Source organism: Muntiacus reevesi, chromosome 13 (genome assembly GCF_963930625.1).
Source record: "Muntiacus reevesi chromosome 13, mMunRee1.1, whole genome shotgun sequence".
In the NCBI taxonomy this organism is placed as follows: Eukaryota; Metazoa; Chordata; class Mammalia; order Artiodactyla; family Cervidae; genus Muntiacus; species Muntiacus reevesi.
This window is the reverse complement of record NC_089261.1, coordinates 856,679-877,812: the sequence shown is the minus strand read 5'-3', so window position 1 is coordinate 877,812 and position 21,134 is coordinate 856,679. Positions and strand designations below refer to the sequence as shown.

Genomic DNA, 21,134 nt, shown 5'->3' with positions numbered 1-21,134 from the left:
GAGGGGGTCCTGGGGGACCGAGGCGGCAGGGCTCCGAAGGGACCCGGGAGCTTCGCCCGACACCATCTGAGCACTCAGCGACGGTCGGCTCCGCCACGCCTTAACCTGGCCGGCCCGGCTGCGGTCACCCCGAGCCGCGCCCCGGGGCCGGACCCGGCCTGCGCGCCCCGCTTTGTTCCCAGAGCGGGTTCTAGAAGCGCCGCCTCCCCGCAGCGCCCCCCGGCGGGCCCAGGAGGGAGCGCGGGGGCGCGCACGAGCGGCGCACGCCCGCTCTCGCGATTGGCCGCGCCGCGTGACGTCACGGAGAGGTCCCGGCGGCCGCCGGGAGCGGGCGCCCGCGCGTGCGCAGACGCAGGGCGCTGAGGGGCGGGGGAGGTGGCCGGCCGCTTCTCCCGCGTCCGCCATTTTGTTGCTGTGGCTCTCGGGAGCGGGGTTGGGCACGGCGTCCCCGGCGGCGCGGCGCTCCCGGGGGGTCTGGGGCTTGGCGCGGCCGCGGGGCTCGGTGCGGAGCGGCGGGGACGCGGGGCCGGCGCGCGCCGGGCCAGGACTGACCGGAGGCTTGGCGAGCGGCTGTCGCCGCGCTCGGTTGGGCCCGCGCTCGGAGCCGGCTCGGCCCGTGAGGCGGCCCCGGAGCAAGCCGGCGGCCCGGAGGATGCTGCGGGCCCGCGGCCGCGAGGAAGGCGCGGGCGCGGCCCTGTAGGCGCGCGGTGAGCGGGAGGCCCGGTCGGCCCGCAGCCGCCCCGGGCGGAGCGTCTCCAGCGCAGGCGAGAGCAGCCAGCCGCGGCCCGCCCGGCCTCAGCGCCCGGCCCGCCATGTCCTCCGCCAGGTTCGACTCCTCGGACCGCTCGGCCTGGTACATGGGGCCCGTGTCTCGCCAGGAGGCGCAGACCCGGCTCCAGGGCCAGCGCCACGGCGTGTTCCTCGTCCGCGACTCGTCCACCTGCCCCGGGGACTACGTGCTGTCCGTGTCCGAGAACTCGCGGGTGTCCCACTACATCATCAACTCGCTGCCCAACCGCCGCTTCAAGATCGGGGACCAGGAGTTCGACCACCTGCCGGCCCTGCTGGAGTTCTACAAGATCCACTACCTGGACACCACCACGCTCATCGAGCCGGCGCCCAGGTGCGCGGCGGGCGCGGGCGGCGGGCCGGGGAGCTTTGCGCGCGGTGTCGCGATCTTGGGTCGCCGTGGATGAGGGCGGTGCGTCTGACCAAGCAGGTTGAAATGCGGGTGCCCAGTTAGAAAAGGGACGCTTTTTGCCTTTCGTCACGTCCTCGGTGTAAATTGCCTAGTGAAGCAGGGTTTTGTTACCGGTCTTGAAGCCGGTTTTGGACCATGGATTGAGAATCTGAAGCTAGCCCTCGGCTCCCCGTCCCGCGAGCTCCTCCCTCCCCCACCCCACCCTCCCCGAGTTTGCACACCTTTCAAGGTCTCTGAACTCCAGGGTTGGACCTCCTGGACTGCAGAGATGTAAATGCCTTCGCAGTTAGAAACAAAATACCTTTAACTGTGAAATATCAGAGCCATATATTGATATCCTGGTGCCAGGGTTGAAATAAGCCAGGCATCTATTTTATAATACATTAACTGAAAATACTGTAAAAGCGGAAGGCTTGAACGAGGATTTTTTTTTTTTAATAGTTTTACCCCAAGTTGGGCCCTTAATGAACTGGAAATCCATTTGGTTAAATTCCAAGGTGGAATGAGTCTAGAATGTTACTAAGGAAATTTTGAATGACACTCCACTTAAGATTCTACCCTAGTTGAATTTTAGATGTACTTTTTGTATTGAGTTGAATGACTTAGTATCTATTTTAAAATAACCTAGAGTGACACTGAGCATTAGGCATCCCTTTTTCATTTGCTTATTTGCCTTAATATTTTGCTCAAGGCTTCTTTTGTGTAAATTATGCAAAATTTGAGCTAAAGAGATGGCCTAGGATTTTAAAAATAAAAGGGTTTTTTTTTTCCTTTTTTTTTAAGCACCTGCTTAAAAAGGACAGGGTGCTAATACAGATTTTTTTCAGGATGAGACGTTTCTGACTTTAGAGATTTGGTGACAAGATAGCAGTCTCAGCTCTGAATGTTAGATGCTGTCATATTAAAGGAGTACGTACTGTACTAGAGGTAGAGAAGAAATAAAGCCCTGGCGGTGTAATGACTAGGAGATTAACTGCTGAACTAAATGGACTTTAAAAGCTGGGAGAAAGGGACTATAAATCAGATACTGTATAACAAAGACCTAGACACTGAGAATCTGATTGGCGAAGCCTCCAGGTCCCTGAAGAGCCTGGTAGCTAGCGTCAGCTTTCAGCACAATGTGATTCCAGGGTAAGAGGTTGGAGGAGCTCTCAGAACCCGCAGTAATGAGACTTTAAATGCATTCATACAGTGACTCCTGGCTTGTGAAGGTGGCTTGGATCTTTCCTTTCAGGCACTTAGTAAGCCTCGCTGTGAGGGTGTTGTGCTGCCCTCAAGGTGACAGGTGCCTCAGTGCAGCTGTGAGTGAATAGCTCGACCCCCTTCTGGGTGGAGAGAAAGGAGTGTGGCCGTGGCTTCCCGGTGCCCGCCGACACGACCCCCAGCTTCCCCTTCTTGCCTCTTCCCAGATACCTGTCCTCACCCTCTCCGGCTGCTTCCCGGAGCCCGCCCAATACACCCACTCACACCCGTGGACCTTTGCTCGGGCCCCACCCGCCCCTCACCTGCACAGCGCCTTGCTGCCGTTCCGAGGCCTTTCACTGACACTGCCCCCACCTTGAGTTCAACTTTGCTTATTTCTCCTCCCCTGTGCCCTCTGCCCCGGGCGTCCTGCTGCCGTTGAGTTTTTCATTTTCCCTGGTGTCTCCGAGGGCTGTCACTGCGCCGGTTGAATTAGATCCTGGCAGGATTTACTTTGTTACACTGAATCTGGGTTGCCTCTCCCTGAGACAGAAATCCACGGATTTGGGTGATATATTTATTACTCACCTAGTATAGAAGACAAGGCCGGGCCAACCTTGGCCAAATGCAGAAATCAGGGCGATATGCTTTCACGCCCCAGACAGGATGGATCAAGTGGTTAGGTTCTTTTAGGCCTCAGAACTGAGCTCATGAAGCCAGAGCTTCTTGCGCCTTGGCTATTAGTTCTTTTCTGGGGTCCATTTTGCTCAGTAAAAAGTGACAGCTTTATGACTTCCTCGTAATTTAAGGATTGATCTTTTTTTTTCTTGGGGGAATAACTTTTTTTTGGTCGTGCGGCATGTGGGAACCTAGTTCCCTGACCAGGGATCAAACCCGAGCTCCTGGCAGTGGAAGCTTGAAGGCTTAACCACTGGACCACAGGGAAGTCCCCCTTAACTTCAAATTTTATGTTTTTATTTAAACATTACGGGAGAATTACATCTCAGTGATACGTACTGGGAAAGAGGGGTGACAGACATGCTTTCTCTATCGTGGACCTTAGATGTTAGTAAGGAGACAGCCTGGAAAGTAGAAACGTAAATAAAATACAGCGTTCGTCAGCGTTGTGAAGAAAGTCCGTGTAGGCTGAGAGGGTCTGCTGGAAGGGGCTGACCTGAGGCATACGGGTCAGAGCAGGGTGAAACTGAAAGGGGGAGCCCAGGGTGAGAGAGCCGGCAGATTCAGGGGTGTGGCTAGGACGGTCAGAGGAAGGAAGCGGGGTGCCAGGGAAGGAGTTTGAAGGCAGGAAGTGACCTGGGCCATTACTGCAATCCAGGACACGATGATGACGATTGATGAGTTGTCCGTCCGTCCATGTGTCCATCTGTTGTAGAGACAGTAGGTACACTGACTGACTGGCAGCTGTGATTTGGAGATTGGTTGCTGATGCGAGATGGGTAACAGGGAAGAGAAAGCAAGAGACAGAGATGACTTGATAATATTTGTAGCTGCCTGTCCTCTGTGTTATCTTGTTAATTTTGTCTTTTGAGTTGTAGTATTCATTTTTGTCTTGGATTTTACATTTAAAAACAAAAGGTGTGTCAGTGGCTTTTGATTTTCAATGACAGATTTTAAAGGATTCTTTTTCTACACATGGGTGCAGTTTTTATATTAAAAACTGCTTGATAAACAGAAACCTTGTTTTCACCTCCATCTTACTTGAGTATGAGCATGTGTGAGATTCTAAGTTATATTTAGTGTTCAGGTGAGTGCTACTGGCTTTTTGTTTCTGTTTTAATAGAGGCTATTTCCAGTTTAACAACAGAAGTTCAGGTTTCTGAGTAGATTCAGGTTAGATACAAAATACATTTTCCCACGGTTTAGAAAATTGAAAGTGTTTTGCATAGGTTACTTCACTTATTAAAATTTTCCAATTCTAACTTGTCTAGCTATATGATGACTGGGAGAAAAATCATGAGAAGCAAAGATGGAAAAAACTGAGGCAAGTTGACCCATAGAGGAGCCCCCCTTTTTTTGGAACCGCCTTTTTTTAACTCAGTGGATATTGCTCATAGCACACTCTGGTAGTACAGCTCTGACATTGACTCAGCACTCCCTGTCCGACTCTTCTGGAGCTTCCTGGGTGCTGGCTTTAAAGACCACATCCTCTGATACAGTCAGCAGCTGTGCGAGGGCCAGAAAGGATGCCCAGCCTCACCTGAGCGCCCGCCCAGAGGGGACGCTCATGCCTGCCTGGCAGAGGCCACGCCTTCTCCCAAGGCCGCAACCTGGATGTTTAAGGGCGCATTGTAATTTGGAGTAGCAGGAGTAACTAGCATTTTGTAATTAGGAGTAGCAGATAGGAGAGGAGCATTAACTGATTTCAATTAACATAGAATTCGGCACTATGGGTAAACCTTTGAGTTTCTTCTTACCGGTAGTTTAAATCCCCTAAGTTCAGTTTAGATGGGAACATAACCGTGGTCATGCCAGGATGGAATCTCACCCAGACAAGAATTATGTTCCCATGGCACCTAAAGTGCTGATAGCCACTTGACCTGTGACCTTTCTCTTGTTTGAGACCCAGAGAACTTTTTATCTAAGATTGATTCTTTTGATCTGAACAGTTGGACCAGATTATTTCTAAGGTTCACTCGGGCAAAAGCGTTTTCCTTCTGATAAGTGGAAGGGGGCAGTGGTTTGTTGGTGGGAGTTCAGGTTATCCTCGAGTCGGAGCCGAGGTCCTGAGCGGCGCGGTGGGGCCGCTAGTCTGGGATGATGTGGCGAGGCAGAGGGCCCGGCCGCAAGCTGGGTGGCGCACGGGGTTTCCTTGTCTGTAGAGCAGACTCAGCTGGGACTCGGGGAGAGGCTCCCTGTGCCTGTGGCATTCTGGTTTTAGCAGGAATGTCAGTGTGTTGAGGCCTACTCTGTCCCAGAGCCCAACACTGGCCCCCAGTCTCGTCCTGGAAGTAAACCGTGGCCTTACTGACAAGCCCAGCTCCCTGGGAATGCTGGGGCTGCCCAGGGGGGTCAGGGGGGCCTGGAGGGAAGGTGCTCTGGGGCCGGCTCTGGAAGGGTGAGGCCTGCTGTGAGGTGGGCGGGCCGCGTGGCCCCCGCGAGTGAGGACTGCAGGCTGGGAGGAGGCTGCTCAGGTGTGTACCTGCGTTCAGCGGTGGGAGGGCTCCAGAGTCTTTAAGAAGGGAGGTGTCCTGGTCAGCTTTTCCTTTTAGAGCCTGCTCCGGGGTGGGTCGGGGTGGGGGGAGGCTGGAGTGTGGCATGAATTAAGGGCTGTCACAGGAGAAGGGGACGTGAGAAGCTGGACTGAGGTCTCCTGCGTTGGGAGTCCCAGGAGGAAGCCGCTGGGGCGCGTCCTCTGGGCAGTTTCCTGGGGGTGAGGCGAGAGGTGTGGCCTCAGGCTGGTTGGACGGCGCCTCAGGTGAGAGATGAGCGGCAGGGCTGGGGGAGGGATGCGGGTTTGCAGCAGGGAGCCAGGCGGGGCTCGGCGTCTGGGGGGTTGTTAGGGCTAAATAGATGGATTTGGGTCTGAGCCCAGGTGGAAGCAGCAGAACCGCAGAGGAGTTGCGGGTGCAGAGTGCGCGCCCGCGGCGCGGGAGGGGGTGTGGGGGGCTGACCGGGGCACTCCAACGGGACGGCTGCGTCGCCAGTCTTCCCGGGACGGGTTCTTGTACCACTGTTCTATTTTCCACCTTTTTGTTGTGAAATCTTTCACAGAGCCACAGGAGTACGGGCATGCGTGTGTTTAATCAGGAGAGTCTAACATATCCATTATCCCAGGCCCTTTGAAAATCTCTCCTGCCAGTTGATTGTTTCGCTTTGTTAGACATCGTTAAAGTTGAAGGTGCTTGATCCGTGGTTTAGGAGTGCAGCTTTTAACCGGAGGTGGCGGCCGGCGAGGTCGTCGGATGAGCGCCCTCCAGGCCGCTGCAGCGAGCTGCGCTCTGCGCCTGGGACCCCGTGTGTGCCACAATCCTGGTCACAGGACAGGTTGCGAAAGACAGAGACGCAAGGACTGGTTCCGCTACTGTGTTTCCTGGTTCTCTGGGCAGCGCGTCTGTGGTGTCCACTGTGTCTGAGCCCGCACCACCCTGCTTCATCTCTGCGGGCGCTGGGGTGAAATCGGGAGTTAGAGAGAGTGGGGTGGAGGGGCGAGTTGACGTCAGGGTGTGGTTGGGAGCTTGACCTGTCACACGTGGGGATGTCTCCACACACGCTGAGCCGGGAGAGGCCACCGCGTCGCGCTGGAGAAGGTGTGAGCGGTGCCGCCTCCTTGGGGAAGGGCCTGCTGGTCAGCTTTTCGTGGGCCCCGAAGCCGTCACTGCCCGCCCGCACAGACCTGCCTCTGTGCTCGTCACGCCCGCCTTACAGGACCGGCCGTGGCCGTGGGCCTGCAGGCTTGTGGTTTGCGGACCCCTCTGCCAGACTCTGATGAATTTTGTTTAGTGGAGTGGAGCTAAGAGCCTTCGTGCGCTTGTTTAAGGGTTCTGTGAAAAGATGCGGCAAGGCCACAGGTAGCTGGTGGACTCACGGGGCACCGGCCCTTTGCAGCAGTGGGAGGAGGGCCTGGCTGGCTGGCCTGTGACCAGCCAGCCAGCCGCTGTGGGGAGCCCGCAGGGATGCCTTTGGACCCTTGGCCTCCAGCCTTCTTCTGGTGGAGGACCATCACCTGTAAGCCCATCTTCCACAAAGCCTTTCTGCTCCAGAGGGGGCTGTGTGTCTGTGCACACGTGCATGCCTGCTCAGTCGTGTCTCTTTGCAACCCCATGGACTGCAGCCCGCCAGGCCCCTCTGCCCGTGGGATTTCCCAGGCACGAATACTGGAGTGGGGTGCCATTTCCTTCTCCAGGGGATCTTCCTGACTCAGGGATCAAACACATGTCTGATGCATCTCCTGCGATGCAGACAGGCTCTTTACGCTGTGCCGCCTGGGGAGCTAGCGTTTGGCTCTTTGTGCAGCACCACTTGCCGGCCCCGACCCTTAGCACAACCTGGCCCCGTCAGCTCCTGCCGAGACACCTGGATGAAGTGTGCACTCCTTTGGCTCCCAGTCTGCCGGGACGACATTTGCAGTCTGGGGAGCAGGAGCTTGGTTTCGATCCGTTGTCTGTCCCCTGTGCGCTGAGTAACGCCAGCGGGTCCCTGGGTAGATGGACGTCCTCAGTGTTGACCTCGCTGAAGCTGCTCTGGCGTCCTCGGACCCTGCGCTGTAGGATTCCCTGCCTCTCACCTTGAACTGTGCAAACGGTAAAAACCCTCCGCGGGCCTGCCGTGGAGCTGAGTGCTCTTGGTGAAGGCTCTGAGGCTTGACCAGAACTTTCACAGAACCTCTGTGGCCCTTGAGATAGGAGCAGGGGTGTACGTTGGGGGGTTGGGAGTGAGGAGCTAGCCGGGGGCTCAGGGCCGGTCTGGAGCTGCTGTGGGCCTGTGTTCATTCCTGCCGGCCTGAGTGAGAGCTCTGGGGCCACCTGCCGGGCGCATTCCTCCTCCCCACCGGACGCTGTGAGGGAGACCTCAGACCGCGCTGACAGCCTTGGGTGTCAGCCCTTTCTCACCGAGGCTGCTCCCCACCGCGGTGTCCTGACCGCTGTGCAGCCCATCGTTTGCATCAGAAAGATCTGTCTCTGGCCAAATGGCGCAGGCTGCGCTCCGGAGGGCCGTGTCCTGAGGCCTGTGAGCGTGCTGGTGTGTTTAATTTGGGGCCAGGGCTTTACCAGGAACACAGTCCAGGGGCATGCCGTGCAGGAGTGTGTGATGGCGTCGTAGATGGTGACAGACAGGACCCTCCAGAAACGCGGGGCTCGCTTGCAGTGGCTCCGGAGGGCAGGCGCCGTGGAGGGGCCACGCTGCAGGAAGACCGCCCAGCAGATGCGGGCGGAAGAAAGGGGGGCGGGGGCGGCGACTGGCCACCCTAGGGCAGGGACTGGGGACTTTCTTTTCTCTTTTGTTTTCCTTTTTCTTTTTTTTTCTTTTGCTGACTGTTGTAACATGTTGACACTTTTTTTTTTTTTTTTCAAAGAAACGTTTCTATAAATTAAAATGGTTTAGTGTGGGAGGACATGTTGTGACATTGTTCTCTGAAGCAGCTTTTCAAGGTCATTGCCTGGGGGAGAAGGGGAAAGGCCGCGCTCTCCTGGAGGACTCACGGCCCAGTGAGCGGGACAGCAGCGCCTGTCCCATCCTAGCACTAGCCCTGCTCGGACACAGCCGTGCAAGCCGTACCCCCCAAGAGGCGGAGACGCTTAGCCAAGTTACTCAAGTAGCTTCCGGGCTTCAGAAAAGTTAAGGTGGGAATGCTCACGGCAAAATAGTTTTTCCCCAAGCATCGTGTATTTGCAACTTTCCAGACACTCCTTAGGTGGAGGGAGACCTCTGCGGTTCTCCTGAGGAAGGGACATTCCAGGAGGGGCGGAAGGAGGGGCTGCTTTTCTGACCCACTCTTGGGGCTTCGCGTCTGGAGGCTCAGATGGTGATTCCCCTACGAGATGCAGTATGGTGGTGCGTTTTTCTTTTTTTCCTTTTTTGTAATGCAAGTACATACTCCCTTTTCCAGTTTTTGTATTTTGAGGGGCTCTGTCTTCTCTCTGGATGCCTGGAGAAGCGTGCAGGATGCTAGCCCTAGGTGAGGGCCAGGAGGAGGACTGTGTGGTGATCATGGCGAGCCTCAGGAGGGCGCAGCTGGGCTTAGTGGGGGTTTTAAAAAGGCCAGGCGTCTGTGTGTGTAAACGAGAGGGTCCTGTGAAACTCGGGCGGTGGCGCGGCGCCCCTGCGTTAGCGGTCAGCCTCGTCCGGAACTCCTGTTGCCTTCCAGGCTCCAGAAAGCCAGGCAGGCACAGTGCCTTCTAGTGCGCGCAGGGGGAGGGCAGCGTCGCTCCCCGCTCCCAACTCGGCAGCCGCGGGCCGAGGCTCCTCTCAGCGCTCCTCTCTGCCCCTGCAGGTACCCCAGCCCGCCGGGCGGCTCTGTGCCCGCGCCCAGCCTGCCCGCGGCGGAGGAGACCCTGGAGTACGTGCGGACTCTGTACGACTTCCCTGGAAACGACGCCGAGGACCTGCCCTTCAAGAAGGGCGAGATCCTGGTGATCATCGAGAAGCCGGAGGAGCAGTGGTGGAGCGCCCGCAACAAGGACGGCCGGGTGGGCATGATCCCCGTGCCCTACGTGGAGAAGCTGGTGCGGGCCTCGGCCCAGGGCAAGCCCGGGAACAGGAATTCCAGCAGCTACGGGGTCCCCGAGCCCGCTCACGCCTACGCGCAGCCGCAGGCCATGGCGCCCCCGCCGGCCGCCGGCGCCCCCGGGGCCACGGGCAGCCCCCTGCCGTCCACGCAGAACGGACCTGTCTTTGCGAAAGCAATTCAGAAACGCGTGCCCTGTGCTTACGACAAGACCGCCCTGGCCTTAGAGGTAAAGGCTGCCCGGCTGGGTCTTTGGGGCTTTGACACTTGGGTTTTCTGGGGTTTGGCTGTGGCTCTCGAGGATGTTAGCTCCCCACCTGGGGATTGAACCCAGGCCCTCAGCAACAGCAGCATGGAGTCTGGACCCCCGGGAAGCTTGCTCAGTTTTTGTTTTTAGTTTAATCTTGCTTCTGGGAGGCCAGGACTACTCGTCTAAGTTAAACTGGCGGGATGAGAACTGGGTGACTGTCTCACGGGGTGCTGTGTCCTTTCCTATCCCCCTCTGCCACGTCAGCTGCCTTGCTGTGTTCTGCTTCCAGAGCCTCAGATGTGGCCTCAGAACAGTTGGTTTTCTTTGCAGTAAGGAAGTGAAGTCGTTTAGTCGTGTCTGACTCCCTGTGACCCCGTGGACTGTAGCCTATCAGGCTCCTCCGTCCATGGGATTTTCCAGGCAAGAGTACCGGAGTGGGTTGCCATTTCCTTCTCCAGGCAGGAAGGGAAGGCAGTGGTTAAGAAAGACGCATGCCCTAGAGATGAAACCAACATCCAGGTGGACACATAGCTCCCCGTTTCTAACGTCGTGAGCAGTTGAGAAATAGGAATAAATGTGGACTCCTCTTCAGCTGGGCAGGGAAAGCACGTTTCAGTGTCTCAGGCCTCACTTAATTGAGATTTTGTAAATTACAGCAGCGTGAAAGAGAACTTTAACGTTTTAATCACCGAGTCATGTTCCTGTAACTCATTGTGAATTGCCTCATAAGAGGACAGAGGCTCTCGCAAGACGTAACGTATGACTGTGGCTCGTCAAAATACAGAGAGGTGTGTGTTGCGGGGGGTGAACTGCAGAAGGTAGGCGTTTGCTGAGACCTCGGTGCGCCCAGGGCATCACGCATGAGCACACACCCTGTGGCGGGCCTGCGGACAGGGCTCTGGAAGGTGGTTTGTTGTTCCCTGAGCAGGGACCGAACCTGCGCCTGAAGCGAGGTGGGCCCTGCAGGGCCTAGTCCTCGAGTTTGGGTTTGGTGCTGCGCCTCCTTGCTCCCGTTTGTTGGTAACTCGTGAGCCACGCTGCAGTGTGGGTACCGACACATGGTCGCGTGCGTGTTGAGACCCTGAGACGAGGCTCCTGCCGGTGCCGTGCGCCCAGCCTGAGGCCACTGTGGGGCAGACGGCCTGCTGTTTCCTCGCAGCCTGCCCTCAGGGTCAGTGGGAGCGCTGGTTTTCCCGTGTTTTCTCATTGGTTGTCCTCAGGTGTTTTGGACCAAGAGTGATATCCAGTGAACTTCATCTGGAAGCCTGGTTCGGAGTCCAAGGTGACTTTTCCATCTCACGCTGGCCCGAAGGGAAGAGCCCCGCACCCTCTGACGCCTCCCGGGAAGGGCCGGGCAGGAGGCAGGGAGGCCCTCACTGTCCGGGCTGGCCGACAGGCTGCTGGCTTCTAACCCACGCAGTCTGCCCTCAGGACACGTCTGTATCCTCAGTGATCCTCCCCCGTCGCGTTGTTGTCTGTGAGGGTTCAGGCTCTGGGAGCACCCCCACACCCGCCAAGGGAGCAGGAGCTAGGTTCAGGGTTGAGTTGTACAGCAGGCCGTCGGCACACACGGGTGAGCAGGGGTTCGGGCTCCTGGTCAGAATGCCAGGCCCCTAAAGGAAGTCAGGAACTGGGTTCTTAGCTAAGTCAGGGCTTAAAGCCACCCTCCCTTGAAGGACGCGTGCCTGTTGACCTCTGACTCTAAGGCGTGCGTTGTAGAAACCCCGTCTCCTCTGTTCCTTGGAGTGTGCGGTGGGATGGGAGATTGTAGAGGGGACCGCCCACAGCTGGGGGAGAGGACGCGTCGACGGACCCTGGGAGACCAGGGTGGGGAGAAGGAGCCTGGTGAAGCAAGCTCACTCTGAGACCACCCGTGTTCTCACCACTATGCTGCTCCTCCAGCCTCGGGCCCCAGAGCCAGGCCTGTATGCCCCGGGCTCCAGTGACGCCGCATTCGCTGATCCCCCCGGAGGGCGTCGTGGACCGGGAAGGGGGCCTTGGCCAGACCCCACTGCACAGTGCAGTCTGCTCTCTGTGTTCACACGGGGCTCTGGGTTGGGCCGTAAAGAAGCGTTTTGTGAGTTACCTTATCTTCTAAAGCTGGTGCCGGTCTTGAACCCTCTTGGGACACTTACAATCAGGTTACCAGGAAAAGTGTTAAAATTAAAACAAGAAAGGTGAGACAAGTAGGACAGGATGTGCTGTAGTGGAAGCGGCGTTGCTCCCTTTGAGCCTCTTGTCACAGAGGGTGCTGCCGGGGAGCCTCACTGCCCGAATTCATTCACGTTTTTTCTGTGAAACTTGACTTTTGAAAGAACTTTCCTGCCCGTAACGCACTGTCTTAAGAGGGGCTTTGATCAGACACTTGGTTCTCTTGCCCCTTGGGATTCAGTCTGAAGAGGGACTCCCGTGCCTGGTGGAGCAGGGCTGAAGGGACCCCAGGGGAGCAGAGGTGGCCTTTCCGAAGATGCATCCTTGGCGGGAGAGTGTTTGGAACAAGAGCCCCAGGGCCATTACAAGCTCACCTCTGACCCGGCGGCTGCTCCGGAGTGGTCTCAGGCACACTTCTTACACCCTCTAAGCCGGAACGGTACACAGTTGTTGCTTACTCATCCAGTCGTGCACCCAGGCTGTGAGGGTGCTTTACAGGATGGGGTCCTGCCACCAAGGAGCTTGCCCCTTGGAAGCCTGGAGGCGGAAGCCAGCTGTGGCTGAGTGAGCTGATGACGCGGAGTAGGCCCGGGAGAGGTAGGGAGCAGCTGGGCATGTGGGGGGTGTGGTCTGGGAAGGCTTCCTGCAGGAGGTGACCCTTGAGCTGGGTTTTGAAGGGTGACTAGACGCTGCCTGGGTGAAGCGGGATGAGACATTCCTGGCAGAGCAGGAGCTTGCGGGAACAGAACACGCCCGCGTGGCTGCAGGTTGGGGGGAGTGCTGGGTGCTGGGCCAAAGACAGATGCTGGGACGCAGCTGCTGCCGTATCACGGGGCCAGGCTGATGGGAAGGACAGTTTGTGAAGCCTGCCGGCAGGCAGGTCACCTTTTTACTGATGGATTTTCAGTAATTGGGGGCCGATGCTTGAGTCTCCCTGTAAAGGTACCAGTCTCACACTTCGTATTCCAGCTTTCCTGACCTGGAACAAAAGGGAAGTGATGGGTCAGCCCTTCAGGGCTGTGCTTAGCTGGGGGCACACTCCATGTCCGGGGTCTGGACGGACCTCAGGGAGTGGTGGCGGGAGGCGTAGAGTCTGCGGTCCGCGGGGGCCGCCGGACAGAGCGGGGCCATGGCGCTGATGGGCCCCCAGGAGGGCTTGGTGTGTGCCGGCCTGCCTGGGGCTGCGGTCCCTACAGCGGCCCTCAGCGTCTCCGTGGACTCCTCCGGACCTCTGTCCGTCAGCCAGGCTCACGGGGTGCTCAGGGGTCATGGGGCGGTCCTCGAGGAGCCCGGGACAGCCTCGGGGCCCGGCTCTGCCTGCGTGCACAGGCTGCAGGCGCCCACCTGGGCTGCCGCGCCCGGGGTTCAGACCTCAGTGAGTCCCCTCCAGCCGTCCCTCTTGAGGGTTCTGCTCTGGTTGGTTCGGTCTTACCCCCCCACACACACACCCCCGTCTGCTTCTGGCCTCAAGTCCTGGTGACGTCGTGCGGCTTCGAGCCAGCTGCAGGTCTCCCAGGCGTGTGACCCCCAGCCGCCTCCGCGCCCCTCCTGATCAGGCCCGTCTCTAGGAAAGGACAGTGAGCTTGGGCTGGTGCACCTTGGCCCTGACCGAGCCCTTGCAGCCTTCCAGGCCCATCCCCCACACCCTCGTAAACCACCTGTGTGCTAACTGCGTCCAGAATTTTGTCCAGGGGCGCTCTCAAGCTCACTGTGTGTGTTTTATAGAATTTTCCATCATCCCTGTTGGAGCAAAAACCAAGAGGCTTGACCCTCGGTCAGGATGCCAGTGTCCCGCGATGTCGTCCTCTGTGGCAGGTGTCCGGCATGGGCCTGTCCTGCCTGCCAGCGGGTTCCATCAGCTCGTGGCCGCCCGTCCTCGTCGGCAGGAGGACAGCCTTCATCAGGCGCGTTTTCTCCGCAAGCCCGCTGGCACGCCCAGGAAGCCTGCCCCTGCTCCCCTTGGGCCATCTGCGGTTGCCACGTTGGCATCTCTTGGGTTGTCTGCCTGCCATTTTAAGACTCCTCGACATTGGATTGCATCTGGTCTCAGAATCTTTTGTGTTGACCTGTTTCCCAGGCCCATGGGGCCACTTCCTTCGCCAATGGCCTAGGATTCCCAGATTCCTGCTTCCTCCGGCTGCTTTTGCTCGGTTGGTTAGAAATGCGCTCACGTCAGCAGTTTCTTCGTGGCTGCCTCTGTCACTGGGCGGAAGCTGTCCACAGGGCGAGTCCGGGTTTCCCCCCCGCGCGGGCTGAGCTGCTGAGCTCTGGAGCCGCCACGCCTCCCTCTGCCGCTCCTGTGTGCCCAGTGACGCGGTCTGCAGTGGGAGGCCCGTCAGGGGCATCTCAGCAGCCCCCCCCCCCCCCCTGGGCTGGCAGGGTGCCCCCAGGCGCCCCCACCTTCTTATGGCCACGTCAGGGCTGCCGGGCGCCACCTGCAGCCTCTGTCCCTGGCGCCGAGTCAGTCCTTCGCAGCGTCCGGCTTTAGGAATTCCGTCCCTGAGGTAGCAGTCCTTCTCTGGCGTATTATTTTCTTACTGGACTGTAAGTTAGGGAAGAACTGTTCTTTCTTAGAGTGTAACCTAGGTGAGAGGACCATGAAATTGGGGCCCTGCTGCAGTTCAGATAGGCTGGTCGCCGTGCCGACCTCAGTCCTCCATATGTGGTCATAGCTGTTGTGCGGGGAGACGCGCCAGCCAAGGGCTGCATAGGCCACAGAAGCTGCTGCTTGTCGCTGCCCCGTTTCATGCGCTTCGAGCTCAAGGCTGGCCATCTCATGGTGGGTACGGGGCAGAGCCAGGACTCAGCCCACATGTTTCTCTCGGCAGCTTTGTTGAGGTCATGCAGTTTACTCACTTCAAGCATACAGCGCAGTGGTCTTTGGCATGTTACATTACTCATCTTTTTACTGAGTTGGGAAGATCCCCTGGAGAAGGAAATGGCAACCCACTCCCATATTCTTGCGTAGAAAATCCCACGGACAGAGGAGTCTCGTGGGCTCCTGTCCATGGGGGTCGCAAGAGCCGGCCCGACTGAGCACACACACTGTAACAAGTTGCTGCTTTTAAGTGTACAATTCAGCGGCGTTAACTGCGTGCACTGCTACACAGCTTTCACCACTGTCTGTTCCCCAAACCTTTTCATCACCCTAGACTCCCCACCCGTGTCCTTTGCCCTGGCGACCTCTGGTCCACCTTCTGTTGTGTGAATTTGCCAGTTCTGGATGCCTCGTGTAAGGGGGACATCTGTCTTTGCATCTGGCTCATTTCACAGAGGTTTGTGTTGTAGTGAGTATCTTCATTGTGTGTGTGGCCCAACAAAATTCACTGTGCAGATGGCAGACGCTTGCTTTGCCCATTCACCAAGTCATGGTCATGAGCCTCAGCCCCGCCTTCTGCTTGTTGAGGACAGCCTGAGGAACGTTTCCACGCAGCTTTCTTTGTGTGAATACCTGTTTCCAGTTCTCCAGTGAAAGTCGCTCAGTCGTGTCTGACTCTTTGTGACCCCATGGACTGTAGCCCTCCAGGCTCCTCTGTCCATGGGATTCTCCAGGCAAGAGGACTGGGTTGAGTTGCTATTCCGTCTTCCCAGGGGATTTTCCCAACCCAGGGATCGAACCTGGGTCTCGGGCATTGCAGGTGGAGTTTTCACCACCTGAGCCCCCAGGGCAGGCCGGGCAGTTCTCTAGGGTGCATGCCCAACAGGACTTGCTGGGTGGCTCTGTTTACCTTTTGAGGTCAGCCAGACGGGTTCCCACAGCGGCCGCGCCACCCTGCGCTCCCGCAGGCAGTTGGCCGGGGTTACAGTCCGCAGCCGCGTCCGCACCTGTGGCTTTCCTTCTTCTTAGAGTTCCCACAGCCGCCCTGAGGCTGAGACGTCTCTGATTGTCAGTCACGGGAAGAGTCTTTTCCTCTGCCTCTTGGCCATTTTTGTGTCTTCTCTGGGAAAAGGACGGTAAAGACCTTTGCTCATTTTTAATTCGGCTTGTTTGCTTATTGTTGTTGGGTTTTAGGAGTTCTTACATTCGGAGTATTAAACTGTTATCAGAGGTGTGATTTTCCCCGTGTTGCCACCGCGCTCTCTGGCCTGCTTCACTGCACACTGCTGACTTGATGAAGTCCGTCTCACGTGTATTGTCTCGCTGCGCATGCTTCTGAAGTCATACCTAAGAATCCATTGCCAGGTTCAGGGTTGTTTACCCCCATGTTTTCTTCCAAGAGTTTTATGGTTTTACCTTTTGCATTTAGGTCACTTATCCACTTAGAGCTAGTTTTGGATATGGATTGACGCAGGCAGCCAAATCCTTTCTTTCGCAGGTTGAAGATCAGTTGTGCCAGGACCATTTGTTGAAGACGTTGTTCTTCCCCGATTGAGGGGGCTTGGCACTTTTTCAAAACTCTGGGGGGGCTTCCCGGGCAGACCAGTGGTTAGGACTGCATGCTTCCGTTGCAGGGGCTTGAGTTCCATCCCTGTGTGGGAAACTAAAAAAAAACGAGTCGGCCAGAGATGTGTGAGTTTGTTACGAGCTCTCGTATCTGTTGTGATGGTCGATCCATGTGTCTGTCTGTGTGCCAAGACCACACTTCCAGTTTCGGCTTAGTGGGTTTTCAGTCGGGGGCATGAGGCCTCCAGCTCTGGCCTTCTCTCTTGAGATTGTTGTGGCTGTTGAGCGGGCCTTGCAGCTAGTTCAGCGTGCGTTAGGCCCACCGGGCCATGTTGGTGTGTGGGCGCTCCCGCAAGGCCAGGGTGTGGCATGGACGCCTTCTCCCTCCGGGGCGGGCCTGACCGGGCGCCCTGCTCCGCCTGCTGCTTTCTCACCGCTCCTCTCCTAACATATTGCGCCCGAGCCTTCTGAGCCTTCATGGGCTCACTTGGGGACGGGATCACCACGTGGACTGCGGGCGACCGGGCGGGTCAGACACAGGTTTGCCCGCTTCCTGCCATGCCCCCCCCAGGAGGGGAGTGACCTTCGGGCGCTTCCTCCCAGACCCCGCCAGGAGGGCAGTCTGCAGTTAGGGTCTCTCTGTGCAGCGCGCTTTTCCTCGTCTGAGACGCCTTGTGTTTGTTTAAACATGATTGCTGCATTTTGAGCCCTGGATGTGCAGTAATGCAGGTGACTGTGGGTCCGCCTCAGAAAACACGCTGCCTTTCCCAGAGCCCAGTGCCTGCCCGCCTGGGGCCCTGTGCTCGGGGCCGTGGAGGAGGGCTCCTCAGCCCACCCTGGCAGCTCTGCGCCCTTGGTCCCTGGAGGCCACCAGCGAGCTGGCTCGCCCGGTAGCTTGAGCAGAAGGTGCCTTTTCCCAAATGAAATAACATAAGGTTGTTTCGTAAAGCGCTGGGAACTGCCAGAATGAAGAAGGCGGTTGAGGGGGCAGTGAACATTGGAAGCACCTTGAACAGTAGATGCAGTCTTGTGCTCACCCCACAACTGACTCGTTTCTGAATGTCCTTGGGGCGAGGGTGAGCCGTGTGCTTCGCCCTTGGCCCTGCTCTTCCGGGGCCTTCCGTCAGACCCGGGGCAGATGGAGCTTCATTCCGAGGGACCCGGTGAGCAGCCAGCCAAACGGGAGTGCCCACGCTTACCTCTGAGGACAGCTTCATAAACAGCATCCACGAGGCTGAGGCCCCGCCTGACCCCCGCGCCGCCTTGGAGCCTGTGGGTCTGCGGATGACGGGGGGGCCCCACCAGCAGAGCTGCTGCCCCCCTGACGGCAGAGCAGCTCCTGGCCTCTGGCCGAGGGGGCTCCTGCTGGGGGCGGTCCTGGTGGTGGCCGCGCCTTCACCTGAAACAGGCTGCCACACTGCGTCGGTTTTTCTCGTATGCTTCCTGTGTGGGCTGAACTGTTGAGAGAGCCAGCTGGTGGCTGTCCCCTGGCGGCGGTGGCCGGTCTGGGCAGGAGCTGTGTCAGAGCCCGTCCTGGGGGCCGCACACGCTCCCAGGCCCCGCGGTGGCGCCCAGGAGACGAGTCCTGAGAACAGAGCGGGTCCCTTCAGTGGTGCCGTCTGTGGCTGTGTTTTCGGAGGAAACGCTGACTCTGTCCCCTTCTCCCGGCAGGTGGGCGACATCGTGAAGGTCACGAGGATGAACATCAACGGCCAGTGGGAGGGCGAGGTGAACGGGCGCAAGGGGCTCTTCCCCTTCACACACGTCAAGATCATCGACCCCCAGAACCCGGACGAGAGCGAGTGACCGCCCCGCCCCGCGCCTGCTGCTCGTCCTGCCCGTCTGTCTCCTCCCGCTGGGGTAGCCCCCTCTGGGCAGGCCCGCGCCCGGCTTTGCAGCGGCGGCCCCGCCTGGGCGTGCTCGGGGCCGCCCACATTGTATCATAGTTGTGTTGTCACGGAGTAGCTGATCGTAGAGTCTGGAGTTTGGATCACAAACTGGAAACACTGGTGGAGGGAAGGCGCCCCCGCCCGGACACGCGGAGCGCGGGGCCCGTGCCCAGGGACAGCAGGGCGCGGGCCCTTCCAGAGGGGGCGCCGCCCCAGACTCTCCACTCTGGCTTCTGGTTTTTCTCTTTCTCCCCTCTGTTTGGTTTGGTTTTGGAAGGCTTCATTAATTAGACCTGTTCTGAAGAGGTGTTTAAGTAGCAGGTTGGGTTCTGTGATGAGATCAGGGATGAGCTGCTGTCACCGCGGGAGCGCAGGGGACGGAGCCCCAAGGCCAGCTCGTCCTGTCTGAAGTCGACCGAGCAGCCCCCCAGCGGCCCTGCATTTCCCCACTGCGCGTACAGCCTCCTGGACGGCATCGCAAAGGTGTCAGAGCCGGGGCCCACCCTGTCTGCCAGCAGAGGAAGAGCGGCCTTTCCGTGACGGCGCCCCCGGAAAGCGTGGGCCCCGGTTTTCTCAGCTGTTGTTGGATTCACTCCTGAGTCTGCTGCCCGCTCACCGAGCCCAGCTCTGCCTGGCCTCACACTCGCCCTACTGCCTGAGGGCGGCGGTGCTGATGCCGGCTGCCCCCCATACGGCTGCGTGCGGGTCCCGGGCCCGGGAGGTGAGCCAGCGCCGCCCGGCGGTCAGGTGTCCCCATCGGGTACCTGAGGTCTGTTCACACGATCTCCCGCAGCACACGGCCAGCTGACCGGCGCCTCTGCGCAGCCCCTGCGCCCGCCCTGTGGACCCCAGGGAAGACAGGCTCTGCTGGAACGCGCCCTGCAGCCCTGGGTGGGGTCGAAGCCTGAGACGTCTTGCCCAACCCCACGCGCATCTGCTGTGGCCGGGGCGTGACCCCCGGGGTCAGGGGTCGTGAGGGTGGGCGCATCATCGCTGGCGTCGGGACCAGCAGGGCCCTCTCTCAGGCTCTCTGCGTGGATCTGCGGTCGGGGGTGGCCGTCACCTCGGGGTCTCGTGTGCTCACATGGCCCTGTCCCTCTGTGGCTTTCTGAGAGGCCGTGTTGGGCTCCTCTTCATCCCTGGGAGCCTCCGCTCCAGGCTGCCTGCCACCGCCGCCACCTCCTATTGGGAGCCCAGGCGTTTCCTCACCCGTGGCCAGTGGCATGGCTGTGCCAGGACCCCTGCCCTCTGCCTGGGTCTGGTGTGCGCTGCGTCCTCACCCTGGTTCTCGTCTGCGGCTGCCCCGAGATTCAGAGCCCAGGCCGGACTGAGCCTTGAGCGCCGCGCTCTGGACGTGTGCCAAAGCAGGGCCTCTGTGACTCCAAACCTTGTTAGATTTTTAATCAGGGAAATGTTTTTTCACACTAAGTATACGGGAAACAGCCGCCCACCTCGCCTGGGCCCGGGTCCCGGGAGTCTGGGAAGACTGCGTCAGGAGGAGAGGAGTTCTCAGAGGCGCTGGCCCCCCAGGGCCACTGCATCGCTGCTCGCCCGCTCTGTGTCCCTTGGGAGGTGTGGGTGTTCCAGGCACTCACGTGGAGGAGAGCAGAGCGTGTGCTGGAGGCACTGGGAGTGTGACCCTGAACTCGCCCGGGGACGGGGTCTCCCCGTGACTCCTACCTGCTCTGCCTGGAGACAGCCGAGGGCGGGGCCCCGCGGCCGGGCCTGGGGGGGCAGCAGCTGCCCCAAGCGCCTGACCCTCGGACTTGCTCCTCCAGCCGTTTACATGCCGGCAGCCGAGACTGCAGCCACGTGCTTGGGCCGTGTGCTCAGAGGGCGTGAGCATCTCACTTGGAAGAGGGATGCTGTCGTGCCAGGGGGTTATAATTTAATCTTTTAATATTGTGTTCATTAACCTCTTAAAACGAGTGAGTCCCGAGTGCTCTCACACGGAGCTGGAGACACCCCCAAGCTCCGCCCGGCCTCCAGTGCTGGGGCGGAGGCGCGCGGCCGAGGGGCGTCCTCAGAGCCAGGCCAGGTCTCTGCAGGAGGGACAGTGGCTTCGCTTGTCGCCGGCCTTCACTGTGTGTTTTAAAGAGACAGCCACACAACACAGACTCTTTGACCTGTAACTTAAAGACCAGAAACTTCAGGCAATAATATTTTCTGTGTAAGCTTTTAAAATTATTTTTGGGGATCATAGCTTGTTTTATTTTGTGCTATAAAATTAACAGTATTAAATGACTTATATTCTTAGAATACACGGAGTGTCTTTCCTTCACAGATCGGTGCCTTGCTCCTGTGTTCCGCGTTGCGTTGCTGGTCCAGCCTCAGACCCTGTTTGCGTGGCCTGTGTGTACATCGTCTCAATAAACGTGCACCCCCGGTGGTGGCAGCGGCTGTGTGTCCGTGTGTCCTCAGCGCTGCCGGGAGGCCTCCCAGCACGGCCGCACATGCGGCAACACCTGCTGCTTGCGCTGGGCGCCTGACCCTGTGGGGGGAGAGGGGGGCGGCAGTTCCAGGCCCGGCACCCCCGGGAGCCTGGCCTGAGCGCGTCGGAGCGTCCCAGGGCAGGGCAGGGACCCGCGTGCCTGTCTGGCCTCCAGCTGGGGTTCGGGGGGCCGCCTCCTGATGGCCCTGCGGCCCCCCGGCAAGTGCCATCCCTGCACCTACGTGTGTGTCGGGAGGGCCCAGTGTCGTGGGGGACCCCGGCCATCCCGCTCTGCCTCCAGGACCCCTCCCCCGGGCACGGCTCCGGTCCCGGAAGGCGGCAGGCCTCGGAGACGCCTGTGAGGTCCTTGGAGCGTCAGAGGGCACATACTGCTCGGCAGCGCAGGGCTGGGTTCCCCCGTGGCAGGAACTCCTGGCGAGGTGTCAGGGCCTGGGTCCTG

General features: G+C 58.9%; 1 protein-coding gene across 1 annotated transcript; it reads left to right on the top strand.

Annotated features, from left to right (window-relative positions):
• Nucleotides 1-438: 438 nt before the first annotated feature.
• On the top strand, nucleotides 439-20,504 carry CRKL (CRK like proto-oncogene, adaptor protein). The gene is made up of 3 exons (XM_065904410.1): nucleotides 439-1,123; nucleotides 9,336-9,798; nucleotides 18,026-20,504. Exons 1-3 carry the CDS (start codon nucleotides 813-815, stop codon nucleotides 18,158-18,160), a joined length of 909 nt encoding a protein of 302 aa, XP_065760482.1. The 5' UTR covers nucleotides 439-812; the 3' UTR covers nucleotides 18,161-20,504.
• The last annotated feature ends 630 nt before the right edge of the window (nucleotides 20,505-21,134 follow it).

What these genes read in the sequence shown, in the direction of transcription:
- CRKL (XM_065904410.1), top strand. Translation starts at nt 813, where the DNA reads ATGTCCTCCGCCAGGTTCGACTCCTCGGACCGCTCGGCCTGGTACATG. An exon ending in CTCATCGAGCCGGCGCCCAG is followed by an intron (nt 1,124 to 9,335) that starts GTGCGCGGCGGG and finishes CTGCCCCTGCAG; the next exon opens with GTACCCCAGCCCGCCGGGCG. An exon ending in AGACCGCCCTGGCCTTAGAG is followed by an intron (nt 9,799 to 18,025) that starts GTAAAGGCTGCC and finishes TTCTCCCGGCAG; the next exon opens with GTGGGCGACATCGTGAAGGT.